Raw genomic sequence first — 15,289 nt, 5'->3', positions numbered from 1 at the left:
AGTGTTCTGGCTGGAGTGTGGAGCAGATCCAAAGCCCCGCTCAGCACATGGCCCGCCTTCCCAGGAAAGCTATTTTCAGAATTCATTCACCAGTATTGTTTGTGATCTGAAATGACTCCCACAGTGTTTGAAGCTAGACGGAGAAGCCCTTTGATCTCCCTAAATAAATAATAAGGAACCCAAAGAGGGATTTCTTTTCTTCCCATACTGATTAAACCACCCAAGAAATTTAGCTGCATATATTTTAAAAGAAGATATTTGTATTTTGTCCTCCCTCCTACATCATCTGTGGGTCTATTTTCCTATCCCCCAAAGCTGTGGATCCCATGCTGATTACCCTCTCTTGAGCAGCATTTTAATATACAAGTTTGCTCTAACAGTTTTTCTTTTTTTTTTTCTATGGGAGAGGAACACGGTGCTTGTTATGCTTGATAAATAATCAAACTTAAAACAGTCCTAATCGGAAGATACTCTATGTGAAGTTTGGGTCTGCATCAGACAAATTCTGGCAATAAAATGTTTGCCAGGCACGGGGCGAAGGAGTGGCATCTATTGACAATTACTGGCAAGGAAAGGTAGTTGAACTCCTTCCTCGGAGTGTACACTTTTAGGTGGTGACACATTTGTCCTCCTTACTGCCTTTAACCAACTAGCTAGACAGTTTTGAGTACCTTTCCAAGTAACTGCTGCTAGCACCAAACAATTAGAAGATGAAATTCTTAGTTCTTAATCCACAAATTATAGGTTGGGATGCAAAGCAAGCTCTTTGAACAAATTGCTTTTCATAAAACAGCAATTTGCGTTTAGAGGTGCAGTGAAATGCTAGACATTTGCTGCTAAAATGAACAAAATGTTATAAACAATCATTTTATTACTTCATCTACCCTATGCCCTCCTCCCCAGTTAAAAAATAAATATCCTGAATACCCAGAACTCCGGATAGGAAACAAGGCCCAGCCATGTGAAGAATTAAAAATTTTCTGAATCTTTGTCTTTTTAAATGCTGAGCCTTTTCTGCATCTGGAGTTTATACATTTATCAACTGCTTTTAAAAATTAAATCCTTTCTGTTTGTAAAGCAGCCACCTCCTTTCAATTGTTGAAATCATGCCCAGATCTGAGGTTTCTTGAAATCCTTGTTCAGTGGAATCTAAGGGTGACCTAACTTTGTAGTTTAGAGCAGAGCTGGTTGTGCAAGAGAAACAATCAGGACTTTGCAGCCCTCTCCAGGATTCACATATTCAACATCACAGAGCCAGTGTCTGTGATGGGAAAGGCACAGTGTCTGTGGGGAGAATAAATTGGGTTCCAGGCTATTGGTGGCACCTGCTCTGATGAGAGTGTGAGTGTGTGGGCTTGCACATGTGTGGGCCAGGAGTGTGTAGTATGTGTGTGAGGGGGTGTGTGGCTGGGGATGGCAGTGTCTCCCAGTCAGTGAGGTGGCAGGGTGGGAGGTGCTATGTCAGCTAGATGAACCGGCTTTTGCTTTCCCTTTGTGTCTTTGCAAACTGTCTCTGGGAAGGAGTTCCCCCAGCTTTGGAGGTATGCTGATTTTCGTCATTGGCCTCTGTCCTGCATATATGCCATGTCCTCCTTTCCACAGATCACGAGGGACCCAGATTGTCTTAGAAAGGGGCAGGATGAAGAGAGGGAAGGGGCAGTGAGCAGGTCAGGGCTTCCTTGGGATCATGTGATTCTATTGTCTGTTGGCTGCCTGTTCCTGGTTAATGTGTCAGTGGGGAGTGATTCTTGCTGCTGTACTGTGTAAGGACCTGGGAAGCGTGCTGCTCACGTAGCTGCCACCTTTATTATTACTATTACTGTTACTATTATTTGATCTTAAGTGTAATTTTGCTTCCTCTGACATCCCCTTAGCTCTCCCCCACCCCTGTCATTACTCCGTCCCCTCCTTTCAAGAGGAACTTCACAAGAGTGTTAATACTATCCTGCTTTTCTTGTGGTGGGTGGATGCTGGAGCCCAGATGGAGTTCCTTGGCTGTAGGGCTTTCTCTCCTTTTGCGACTGCCCAAGTCTTGCTTCATGTTTGCAAACCTGCCAGGGACAGACTGCCTTGGTTTTCCCAACATCACGATGTACTGAAATCTGCTTCCTTTTCCAGCCTGGGGAACCTAAGGGGCAGCTGCCTTGTCTCCACTTATCTCTAGACAGAGCCAGAGTTACTGCCAGGGCCATTGCAGTGTTGGGCTTATCTTACTCCCGAGACCTCCTTCCAGAGACCTTGTGGTCCCCTCCTTCTCTGTGTGCTGTCCAGGGCATGGGAGTGCATTTAGGCCTTTAGGCAGGAGGGAGGCCAGTGTCAGGTCTTTTTGAGAGAAAGGCCTGGATTGCTGATGGGGCCCTGGGAAGGAGGGGAAAGGAAGCCCAGTTCTTAACTGGGCATTTGGTCTTAAAAGAGAACAACTCCCAGGCTATGGGTTTCCAAATCCTGGCAATGAGGATGAAGGTTAATATGGTTGTTTTTCCCTTAAAATTTGAGAGCTGGATTGAAGAACATGAAATGTAAGCCCCTCTTTTCTGCCTAGGATATCCAAAAGCCCCAACAAATCCCAGGACATTATTTAACTCCAGTGATATAGATAGATATAGATACATAGATATATATGATATAGATATTTAGGGATAGATTTAGATATTAATATAAATATGTTATATGTAGTATATATTATATATTGTATATTGTAATATATTGTTATATATTATAAGTAACTTATTATAACATACTGTGTTGTATATTATATTAATATCTATATCTACCCCTAGATATCTATATCTGTCTATCTGTCTATCTGTCTATCTGTCTATCTGTCTATCTGTCTATCTGTCTATCTGTCTATCTATCTATCTATCTATCTATCTATCTATCTATCTATCTATCTATCTATCTATCTATTACAATAGCTTTTACTCAAAAAGGAAGGAGAGCACATAGTCCATTTTACCTCTGAGGTAACTGAATATCCATAGTATGGAAAATGGAGAAAGAGTCTTCCCCAAATAAGTTTATAAACAGCTCCCAGGCTTTTGATTGGATGAGTGCTTTGAGTTCTTAGAAAGAACGGTTAGGTATGGCAGCAACTTTCCAGTTGTAAGCATGAGAACCATGTAAATTCTTCCATCCTCAAATAGTTCACTTGCTCTCTTCAATATTCAGCAATTATTTATCATGACATATGTATGAAACTGGAATCATGTGAGTACACCAGAATCATTGATGCGGCCGAGAGTCTGAACTTAGGGTTTGGGCAGGTTTGAGGGCTTTGGTGAACATCTCGACGATTGGGTATCCATGAAAAAGTGCTTGGAATTATTTTATAGCTATAAAAATCCCTGATAGTGAAGATCTATTGTAGGGGTAGATAAATTAATAATGATAATTGGAGTGTGTGTGGGAGGGATGTGCTTTATAGCATCTGGAATAGCCAGTTAAAAGTTAATTGCTCCTGGTAATTTGTCCCAGTTCCACCATGAATTTTATGCAATTTAGTACAAAGATTAAATGGATATCCCATAAGTAAAATCACTAATAGGGTCAACCTATCTCACTGGGAGGTACATAAGAGACTCTTTGTAATTCCTATTGAGCTCAAAAATGAGAAGAGCCCAGTATTTGTATAATTCATTTACAACCTCAGGAACAAAACAGGTTCATGCAGATTAAGTAACTTGAGCAAGGTTACACAGCTAGTAAGCAGTAGAAAAGTCTCCAAACTCTGTTGGGATCTAAATCCCATGCTCTTAGCCATCTGTCTTCCATGGATTGAGAAAGGTCAACTGTAGGATAAGCATTCACAGGATGTGGGAGTATATGAGGTTAGTTGGGCATTGGCTGGAAGTGGTGAACAAGCTTTTCATCTTTAGTATATATTGACCGATATTCTTCCTGGTAGTGGTGATAGTGGAAGTGATTCACTCACATACTCTGATAGTTTCTTTTAATGGCTAATAGTCCAGTATTAGGTACTAAAATGGGAGAGCCATATTAAACAATGTACCAAAGTTCTTTTTCTGGAACTTTCTATAAACAATAGTCTGGGAACCTGAACATCAATCAGTTCATGGAAATCAATGTATTATGGTAGTGGATAGAGCCTGAAAATGAGAATTGGAAAACAAGGGTTTCCCTAGCACTACCGGAACTGACTCTGTAATATCTGGCAGATTGCTTCCACTCTCTGGACCTCAGTTTCCCCCTCTGTCCAGTGACACAGTTGGACAAAATTATTTCTTTAAGGCCTTTCCAATCCTTACATTTTGTGATTGAGTAAATCAAATATGATATGATAGTGTTGCCTGTAATCCCCTCCAAGTCATGATATTATTACCCCCTAATAGGCATCAGTCAATTATTAGTATCAATAATTATTTGGTATCTCTAATGTAATAAGTATCTACATGTTCTCACGTAATTTTTTGTGTATATACATATTATCAAAACAGGTGCAGATAGCAAAATGAGGGGTATTTTTAAATATTTTTTTATTTTTCATTTATAGTTGACATATAATATTATATTAGTCTTAGGTGTACAACATAGTGGTTAGATATTTGTATAACTTATGGAGTGGTCGCCCCAATAAATCTAGTACCCTTCTGACACCAGACATAGTTATTACAATATTGGCTGTATTGCTTATGCTATACCTTACATTCCCATGACTATTCTGTAACTACCAATTTGTACTTCTTAAGTCCTTCCCCCTTTTCACCCTGCCCCTCAACTTCCCTCTCAGCTGGAAATCATCAAACTGTTCTCTGTATCTATGAGTTTGTTTCTGTTTTGTTTGTTCATTTATTTTGTTTTTAGATTCCACATATAAATGAGATCATGTGGCATTTCTCTTTCTCTGTCTGACTTACTCCATTCATCACAATACCCTCTAAGTCCATCCATGTTGTTGCAGATAACAAGGTTTTATTCTTTTTTATGGCTGAGTAATATTCCATTGCATATATGTACCAGTTCTTCTTTATCCATTCATCTGTTGATGGATACTTAGGTTGTTACATGAGTTGTGGTTTTGACTATTGTTTGCTGTTTCCTTCTGGGCCAGTGGAACGTATTTTCTAAATTTGATACTTTATGTTTGCCAGATCACAAATAGAATATCAGAAAAAGTTTAGTTTAAAATAATGAGGTGGGAAGGTGGAAATTACCTTATAAAAGACATATTTAAAATGCTTCAACTTGAGTACTGACTGTACAAGCATACATCATTTTGATTTTCACAAAGAGGACTTTGAGTTTGAGACATCTGGTTCAATCCTCCATGGGATCACAACTCTGTCAGCCAGTCACAGAAGGTCTGGCTTGGAAAGGACAGTAGAAGTCTTTGCAGAGATTCCATAGTCTAACACTGCCTGCTACTCATCTTGCAGGTATCCTGGGGGCACTGGAAGCCTCCCCATCTCATTTTATTGTGCCCTTCTCCCCCAGTGCCTTCAGAGAGAGCTTAATCTTGGCATGCCCTCCATGTTTTACAGGCCAGCACAGGACATCTCATTGCCGTTGTCAGCCAGAAACTCTCAGCCTCACAGCCCTACTTCTTCCCTCACGTCTGGGGGTTCCTTGCCCTTGCTGCAATCTCCACCATCCGCTAGATTATCTCCTGCCCAACACCCATTGGTCCCAAACCAAGGAGACCACTCAACTCACCTACCTAGGCCTCAGCAACATTTCCTTCCTAATCAGGCTCACCAGGGCGATCATTACCGTCTGACCCAGCCAGGCCTGAGTCAGCAGCAGCAGCAGCAGCAGCAGCAGCAGCAGCAGCAGCAGCTGCAGCAGCAGCAGCAGCAGCAGCAGCAGCAGCAGCAGCAGCAGCACCACCACCACCACCACCACCACCACCACCACCAGCAGCAGCAGCAGCCAGGAGAAACTTATTCAGCTATGCCTAGAGCTCAGCAGTCATCTGCTTCTTATCAGCCAATGCCAGCAGACCCTTTTGCCATTGTTTCCAGAGCCCAACAGATGGTTGAGATACTCTCAGATGAGAACCGGAACTTGCAGCAGGAGTTGGAAGGATGCTACGAGAAGGTGGCAAGACTGCAGAAGGTGAGGCCCCTGTGTTAGGATATTCAAATCTCCTTTAAATCTTTTTTGTTTAATATCGATGTGAAAGTCTCCACTTGTGGGTGTCTGTATGACTTATGGAAGGTCTTCACGATTCTTACATCTGAAAGTTAGATATGGATCAAAATTTGGGTAAAGCCTTCTGCCTGATTTTCTAGGAGAAGTAACATTTTACACTTATATGAGGAGAAAAAAAATATTTATACAGTTTTCCCAGACACCATAGCCCTAAAGAAAGCTTAATTGATTGCTTTAGAATTCCAAAAGGCAGAGAAACTTCTTCATAAGGTAAAGAACACTGGTAATGTCTGTGTAGGTGAAGGAACTGCCAGCATAAAGACTTTCTGTCTTGATTATATTTTCCCAAATACCGAATTTGAATCCTAAATATAAAACCATAGTTCCTAGAAAAAAAAAATCTCACCACTGAAGTTAGATCCTGCTCCTGCCTTGTTCTGGAAAGAGCTTAGAGCACTTTTCTGAGTGGGAGTTCCCATGGTAACTCTTTTTCAACACCCCTTCCTTTTCCTCCTTTTTGCTTTGGTCCTTCCCTGCAGCTCAAATTCAACATCTGCTCTCTTTCTCTGGGGGGCAGTAGGGGCTTAGCACCACAGCTGGCTGACAGGTGACAGCTCTAGGCTGAGGAAATAGAAAAAGGAGTATATGTCCCCAGTTCACATTCTTCCCCGGGCCCCTCCTGTCTCCTGCAGCTGGGACTTTAGCTCTTGAGTGCCCTAAGCAAGGAACCTTAGCTCTTGGCTTCCAGTGGCTGTTGGTGCATAAGGTTATGCCTTTGGTAGCCTCTTTGCCCCTTTTGTCATTGTAGAGCTCATGTGGTTTGATCTTCTGACAATGTGAACTGTTCAGGGAGATAAGGGTGAAGGTGGGGAAGGGAGGGAAGGTTGCCTGGCATTGTTCAGCAACTCTGTCCTTAGGAGACACGCTTGAATCAAAATTTCAGGGACCAGAATGAAGCTGAGAATATGTAAACATCAGATCTGAGTCCTAAAGGAGAGAGGAAGTAAGCTAAGTATTTTTATGTGGCAAAAATGCTTTCCCCGCAATATTCCCAAATCGAGATGGGGGTTGTTGGGGTTGAGTGAGAACTGTTTCTCTCTAGCTTGCCCCCAATTTTAATTTTTTTCTCTCAGCTCATGTAACTATACCCCCCCCCATCACATTGGTGCAATAAATTGACCATATTCACCCACTAGATGCAAACTGATCCGGTTTGGCTGATTAGGTTTAAGAGTTGATACCCCTCCCCAATTCTCTATTCAGGGTGTTCCTGGCACCATCTTTGATGTGGTAACTGAAGGATGAACCCAAATCTTCTACAGGTCCTCTTCACCAAAGCATCCATGGTTAATTTTTGAGGGGGGTGAGTGGGTGACAGGAAGAGGAGCATAATAGGATTTGTGTTGTTTGTTTCACGGTATGAGGAAAGATACCTCAACCAAGTGTAATTGGCACAGCTTGAGTATTGAGGGAAGTGAAGGCTGATCCAGTGCTGCAGTGGATGAGAGTCACAGGTTAGGTAGAAGAGGAAAAGGAAAGTGGGGAGAATAAGGTAGATATCAGCTGGTGCTAGAACAAGTCAGACCTGAGGTTCATGAGAGGAATAAATAAAACAGAATATGCCTGGAAACTCACCACCACTCTCCTTCTTCTCTGTCCCCTCCATCACACAGACCAAACTAGTAGATATGCCCTTCTGTGACTTCTTTTCCTGGAAGGTTTTGTTGACAGACGTACAACTTGCCCTTTTGGAGGGTACAGTATCTACACAGGGAAAGGATTGGTACAAGATCTTGAAATAGTACTCTGAACAGCTCGAATAAAGGGTCTGCCTTCCAGGTGTGGCATTCTGTGAGGAACTGGAAAGGTCTTGTACTCTAAAGGCTGCCCAGAGGAGACCAACACCAAGCTGCTCTTTCAAATGGAAATGTTTCTTTTCTCTACTCAGCACTTGAATTTCACGCAGAAGCTTTATCAGGCTCAAGCCTTGCAGATCATGTCTCTAAATGCCATTCAGTTTTCTCCTTCTGTGCTGTTATCTTGGTGCCATCTGCAAGGAGACAAGCACTCTCAAGTCTGCTCGTTTTTTGTGGTGTAAGCCTCATTTATTTGCAGGCAGTCCTGTATCAGGCATAATTTTAGAGCTGGGGCAGGTGGAATCTGAGTTGTTTGGTAATCCCACCTTTCCCCCAGTCTTCCACAGGGGGCCTGATATTTCTCCCCACAAAGTACCTTGAGCTTTGTTAAGGAGGATAGTGGCAAACTGAGAAGGAATGCAGAATGGTTGAAGGAATCATATTTAATTTGAATATTGTTTAATAATCATAGGGTTTATTTGTTTTACAAAAATTATATGCAAATATCTCTGGTTCTTATATGTGCAATGAAGCTATACTGGTTACAGAAAGACTCTGGGTAATAATTTTTTATTTTCTTCCTGATTTGGGCTGATTCAGGGCAAAACCCTTTCCCTTTGAGGTTTTGTGTTATTTTTTTCATTTTACAAGATTTATAGGGGTGTCATAAAATTAATCTCAGATAATGAATTTCTGTTCAAAAATCTGTACTGGTTTCCCACTGACTGCAGAATAAAGTCAAAATGTCTGGCATTAAAGCCCTTTTATGACCTGACTCGAGTCTATCTTTGCAGCTAGATCTCACCAGTTTCCCTCTGTGTACCCCATAGTGTCCAGCCAAACAGGACTACTGGTCATTCTGGGAATTCATTTGCTCACTCAGAATAGAATACCCTTCCCCTCACCTCTGCTCATTGAAATCTGACCCAGCTTTCAGGATCTGACTCTAAATGCCACCCCCTCCCTGAAATTGTCCTCCTCTCCCCTTACCAGAAATAACCTCTTTCTCACCTGCACTTTATAGCACCACTACTAATTTTCTTAATACTACCTCTTTCCCTATATTGTTTTACCTGATTAGCTTAAAAGCTCCTTGAGGGCAATGATGATGTCCTCGTTCATATTTACATATCCCACAGTGCCTTAAAGATTTCTCATAAATATTTGGCTCTTAGTAAATATTTGTTAAATTGAACTGAACTACTAAATGAGTCTGAGGCTTAAGAGTTTTTATGGTTTGCTTCTGCTGCTAACTTCATCTTGGAAAAGACAGTTTAACTCTGCTCTCTGCTAAAATGGGGAAAAGCATCTTTGTGAAGGCAGATATCAGGGTGAATCAAAATAAACATGTGAAAGCCCTTTGGATGCTCTAGAATAACGTTATCCATACTAAATATATTATTATTATTATTATTATTATTATTATTTTCAAAATTAAGAAAATTCTTATTCAGAAATGAAAATCACTTATAACCATACTTAAATTTATTATCTCCTACCACCTTCTCTGAGGAAAACCTGAGGAAGTATCAGGACCCTGTGAGTTGCTTACTGAGCTTAAGATTGAATTTATAAGTCCTTCTGGGAATTTTTTCTTATCTGTGTTATGCTTGCCTACTGACCATCTGAAAAAGCCCTGGGAGAAGCCCCCATTAAGGATTTGCATGTATGTTTTCAGACTATCTTTCCCTTCAAGCTCCTACCATCCCTACTATCTTTCCTTTTTCTGTTTTTTGGGTTTTGTTGTTGTTGTTGTTATTGTTTAGGTGGAGACAGAAATCCAGCATGTCTCAGAGGCATATGAGAACCTTGTGAAGTCATCTTCCAAAAGAGAGACCCTGGAGAAAGCCATGCGAAACAAGCTTGAGGGCGAGATTCGAAGGATGCATGACTTCAACAGGGATCTGAGAGGTGAGGGAATCATTTTTGACACACTGGCCAAGACGGTGAAGGGAAGAGCTCAACAGCATACCTTAAGGCTCTTAGGTTTGTCCAGACTACTAGAATGGTCAGTAAATTGCAGGGCATAGACCAGGCTAAGTTTTTGTGACCACAGTGGTACTTGGTCCCAAGCTTGCTTAATCAAAGTGGGATGAGCTGATGTGTTAATTGGACAGTGCCCATCCTGGGACTTCTCGACCTACCTGGCTGACTCACACAATCCATGCTGCCTCTCTTCCTTTATAAGTTTTACAGAGGCCTGTCTTTGGTAAAGCTTGAAATAGTGATATCATCCATTGTTTCTAGGACTCCCTGCTTGTATTTTTATCTTAACAAATAATATTAAAGATAGTGAGAAATAACCACCTTCAAAACTGATGACCTTGGGGATGTTATTTTTTATCTTTGGGTTTAGGGCATCTTGTCTATGAAATGAAGGAACTGAACTAGATGCTGCCTATAGTCCCCTTCCAGCTTTGACATTACATGATTTTGAAGACTTTATAATAACTTTGGTGCTTTTGCTTGGTGAATAAAAGATATCATATTCAGGGATAAATTACTTTGTGGACATTTAGAAATTTGTACTTTGGTTTTGTCAATGAGGAGTGAAAATGTTAATTACTCACCTCCCCTTTCCCTGCCATGGTCTAGTGTTGTTTTGGGATCCACATTTGCAGACCTATGTTTGTGTCACCCATTCCTGTGTAGTAAGAAGAAATGGGCTTGTTTTGCCCAAGATCAGTATTGAGAGGGCCAATAGTATATGCATGGAAGTTTGTGCATGGGGCCCTGTTTATTGTGTCCTAATTCCACAGAGCGTCTAGAGACAGCCAACAAGCAGCTTGCGGAGAAGGAATATGAAGGGTCAGAGGATACCAGAAAAACCATATCTCAGCTCTTTGCAAAAAGTAAGTCTGAAAGCTTCAGCAGGTATTAATGTGTGGATGGGAATGAGGTGTGTGAAGAGGTCACACAGTTCTATTTAGCCTTCTAGAAGAGCCAGGGTAGAGTCAATGTCATTTAGGGAGTATTTTTCTTGTTCAAGCATGAAGTTGGGAGATATTGTTCTTTTCCTCCTAGGCCAAGAAGGCTGCTTGCCACAACATCTAGTCACATCAGCATAGCTCCTTCTGCATTAAACAAGAGAAACCCCTTGAAATTCCTGCTTTTGCCATGGCTGGCTGACAAGGACCTCAGTGACCATGGGGTTCCTTAATATTGAAGGGATTTATTGTTGAAGCCTCCATGTGCTGGCTCTGGTTGAGATGGGATTAACATGCAGGATTGATTATTAATGTTTGCAATATCTAACCTGTACCTGGGGCTCCCTTAGGTTAAAACACCCTATATTATCATAATTACAACTTGGTGGACTACAAGTGTAGCTAGATGGGGACCACTGCTATGGCCTGAACTAGTGACTCTGGTTACAGAGTTGGAGGGTATGGCGGAGAGCAAAGCTATGTCTTCTCATAATAGTGTCTGGAAATACTCCTAGGATTGTGACAATGAATTCATCCTCTTCTTTATTGGTCCAAAATGGATCCCACCCAGCTAGACAATGCCTCATTCTTTCTAAGTGCCACAATAAAACCAGCAATAAAAACTACACAGTGGATTGAGTCCATAGGGAGAATGAGTTCAGGGGAAACAGATGAACTACCCCCACATTAGCAGATGCCCGTAGTTGGTGTCCTCTACCCCCAGCCTCCCTCAGCGCAGCTCCCAGCTGGAGTAGTGCTTGGTGGGGACTTGTCAGGCCCCATCTTTGCTGGGCTTCCACATGACCCTTCCAAGTCATTCCATGCTGCTTCTAGTCAGCTTTTATGAGTCTGTTTGATCTTTACTTGCAGTAATATCCCCCTCCCTTCCTAGTTTGCTCAGTTGTGCACTGGCTTCAGAACTGGGACTTTTTCTTCCTCATTTCCCTGAACCTCCTGTTCCTATGTCTTAGAGGAAGGAATGTAGTTTTTCTGTTGTCATCAGTGCCTAGTGTACATTGTTGTGAAGTTGTTTTTCTGGTGTCACGGTTACTGTGGAAGCTAATTCACGTGTAGAGAGGGTGGCAGCCTCCCAGGACAAAACAAAACAAAACAGAAAATGTATGGATTCTTGCCTTGTATCTTCTAGTTGACACTCCTCCCTGTGCGGAGATGGCATTTCGCGTGTCCTAGTAGCCCTACTAATTTATAAAATGTGGTAATTTAGCAGATTGAATTATATTAACAGCAGAGTGAAAGAAGTAAATGTTTCTAGAAGAGAAAAATGGACTCTGCTTAGTAGGCAGGGAAGAGGGCATGACTTGTGGCCCCTTAATTTCTTTTGCCTTTGGACATCCACAGGGTACCACATGGTTGGGACTATGGCAGGAGCCAAGAAAGCCCTCTTGAAAAGTCTCCCAGGGGAATGTGTTTAAACTGCCCTAGAGAGGCCAAACCAACTGAACCCTAGGAGAAAGCAGTCTGGTACAGTAGCAAGAGTTTAGAACAACTTGGCCTTAAGTATGGTCTCCACTACTTATTTACCAATTGTGGGACCTTGTACAAGTTACTGAAGTCCTCTGAGTCTCTGTTTTCTCATATGTAAAGTGGACAAGAGAATAATACCTTTCTTCTATGGTTGTTCTGATGATTAAGTTAATACAACACTTGGTATATAATAAATACTCATTTCTTTCCAAGGTACATCTGAGTGGATATGTAAAGTCAGAGTGGGAAGGAAGACAAGGCTACCCTAGTAAAGTTTCTCCTACAGACTTAAGTATTATATTAAGGTCTCGAGAGGAAGGGTACTGTACATCTAAGTGGGAATCAAAACTGCTCCTTTGAGTTTCTGGTATGAGGTCTGTCTAATTAAAAGGGAAGGAACCTAGAAAGGCATGGGACATAATTACATGTGTCATCTGCAGTTACAATGCAATCCTGGATTGATCTCAATTAAAAAATAATGTTAGTGAGTAAAGAGTGGGATTTGAAGTTTTATGTAGTTTATGAAACACCATTTTTAGATCGATTTAATATGCTTTCATGAGGAAACAATGGGGAAATTTGGGGGCGCTCAATTGTTCTTTTGCCAATACAAAACTGTTTGAAGATACAAAATTGAGGAGACAAGCCTATCTGTTCTTTTAATATTTATGTGTCTATTCTTCTTTCTGAAATACTTTTCATAACAGTTTTTATATCTACTTTCTCATTACTTCTGTACAACAACCATTGTTAAGTGATTGCTCTTAATTTACACAGCAAGTTAGTGGTAAACCCAGTGATAGAGTCCAGATCTTGGTTTCCTCATTCATATAGCTGTGTGTTAGAAAGCTAGAATGTTTAGTAATGGGTATGATTATCAGTTTTTCTCAGGTAAGGTTTTCAGCCAGCTCCAGAATGGCAGTATTGGTATTTCATGTCCTGATAGATAAGGAAAGCCAGCGGGAGAAGGAGAAGCTGGAAGCAGAGCTGGCCACTGCCCGTTCTACCAACGAGGACCAAAGGCGACACATCGAAATCCGAGACCAGGCCCTGAGCAACGCCCAGGCCAAGGTGGTAAAGTTGGAGGAAGAGGTATGTATAGTTTCCTCAGGCAGCATACAAGCGTGAGCGTAGAAGAGCTGGGAAGTCAAGGGCTCTGGGGCCTCTTCATTTTGGTGAATTGGCGGCTGCACTATCCCCAAACAGGCAGGTACCATCTGCTACTTCTAGTTATAGCTGTGCTAATGTGAGTGGACTTCGATTTCTTTTCTCTGCAAGTTCTTTCCTTTTGCTCCAGAATAGAAAATCACCAAGGTCAAGGAGCAATTTCCATTTGCTCATTCCTATAAGCTAACAACCCACCACCCCTCCCCACCGCCAAGTTCTTACTGTGTATCTAGCCCTGCCTTAAGCCTGTGACACACACACAAACACACACACACGGTGCCAAAAATATGTATACACATTTTAAGAAAGGAAAAAAAACTATTAAAATTGTAATACTCAATATATACTAATAACAAAAGATAAATACAAGTCATGTTTAACTTCTGCAATTACAAGAGATGCTCAAAGTGGTTACCATCAGCATTCAGATACTTCTGATGATGGCAAACTACTGCTTGAGCAACGTTGACCAAAGTGTCCACTTCTATACATTTTTTGGCACCCCTGGGGTGTGTATGTGTGTGTGTGGTTATTATATATATTATATAACATATATGTATATATATATATATATATATGTATATATATATATATATAGATATAGATATAGATTAGATTAGATTAGATTATACAAATTCCTGTCCTCACAGGGCTTTAACACTTTATTTTGGAAGGACTAGAAAATGATTTCAGATAATTTAAAGTTCTCTACAGATCTTGAAATCAGAATGGCCCTTGTCTCCCCATGCTCAGTGTGAAGTTGATCCCCTCAGGTAAGAAAAATGAATCTTGATGGCTCTACCTCGTTTTGCAGATTGGTTTTAGGAGAAAAACAATCTTGGGAGTCTGGAATAGGAAGGGACCCGGGGACAGTTTAATTTATGGCAGACTCTTATTGGCTTGGTTCTGGAATGTAGGTATGTGGTGGGGTGAAGTTGTCAGTTTGTGTGCAAGCATGGAGCCTTCCCTTGACAAATGCAGGGGCCCCAAAACTACTAAGCATATGATTAATCTTGATGTAGATGTTACTCAATTGCCACACTAAACTGTTTTCCTGTGAAATAGAGGGAGCTTTGTTGCTGGCTTGTCATTAATTTTGGATGTCAGTTGTCATTGTATTGGAGTAATACTATCTCTTAGATGTTTTATACTCAAAGAATGGGTGGTTTCAGCAAAAATTGGTGCTACAGTGTCACTTAGTAAAAAAAGTTTCACATCTCACTGACGTATCTATTCTAAAATTTGAATTGTTTTAAGAGAAAGTGGCCTCCATTATAACAAATAGAAAGCTTTATAAACTTGAGACAAAAAAAATTGTTTAGTGACCAAGGTCTCAGCATTGTGGCTATTGTATGTGAGGTATCTTTCCTACCTTCATTCATTGCCTGCTTCCTCTCTCTCAGAAAGAATGGTTCTAGTTACTAGAGATCTTCTGACTTACAGATATCCTTTGCTTCCCGTTTTGGGTATTAAAATGCTCGCTGGAGCTGGGTTGTGGGTTTATATTTTTTCCAGGAGGTAATACAATCTAACGTATGATGTCCTTTAACCTGGATTGCTTAATGGTTAAACTTCAGGTTGTATAAAGTCAGGCTAATATCCTATGCTATGAATTGTCTACATCAGAAATACTGCTAAGTTGTTCGTTGAAAATGAGGAATACTTGTATATTCCTGGTGTCCAGGTCTAAGGAGCTTAGCATACTCTTTAGCCTTTTGCTACACCTGATGTATTCCCTCCTCT

The 15,289-nt window shown here is 41.1% G+C and overlaps 1 protein-coding gene across 11 annotated transcripts in view; it reads left to right on the top strand.

Annotated features, from left to right (window-relative positions):
- The window catches only part of AMOT (angiomotin), a 90,433-nt gene that overhangs the window by 19,932 nt on the left and 55,212 nt on the right, over positions 1–15,289 (top strand). For 10 of the 11 annotated variants that reach the window (XM_074323485.2, XM_074323483.2, XM_074323484.2 and 7 more), the window contains 4 exons: positions 5,502–6,075; positions 9,734–9,878; positions 10,727–10,819; positions 13,326–13,471. In XM_074323485.2, the coding sequence (XP_074179586.2) occupies positions 5,502–6,075; positions 9,734–9,878; positions 10,727–10,819; positions 13,326–13,471 (958 nt within the window). The remainder of the gene's footprint in view (positions 1–5,501; positions 6,076–9,733; positions 9,879–10,726; positions 10,820–13,325; positions 13,472–15,289) is intronic. The other variant, XM_074323486.2, reaches the window with a different exon arrangement.

Source organism: Rhinolophus sinicus, chromosome 18 (assembly GCF_057876585.1).
Source record: "Rhinolophus sinicus isolate RSI-liver-muscle chromosome 18, RSI-T2T, whole genome shotgun sequence".
Taxonomy (NCBI): Eukaryota; Metazoa; Chordata; class Mammalia; order Chiroptera; family Rhinolophidae; genus Rhinolophus; species Rhinolophus sinicus.
Note: the sequence above shows the minus strand (reverse complement) of the source record. Positions and strands in the feature narration are given on the sequence as shown.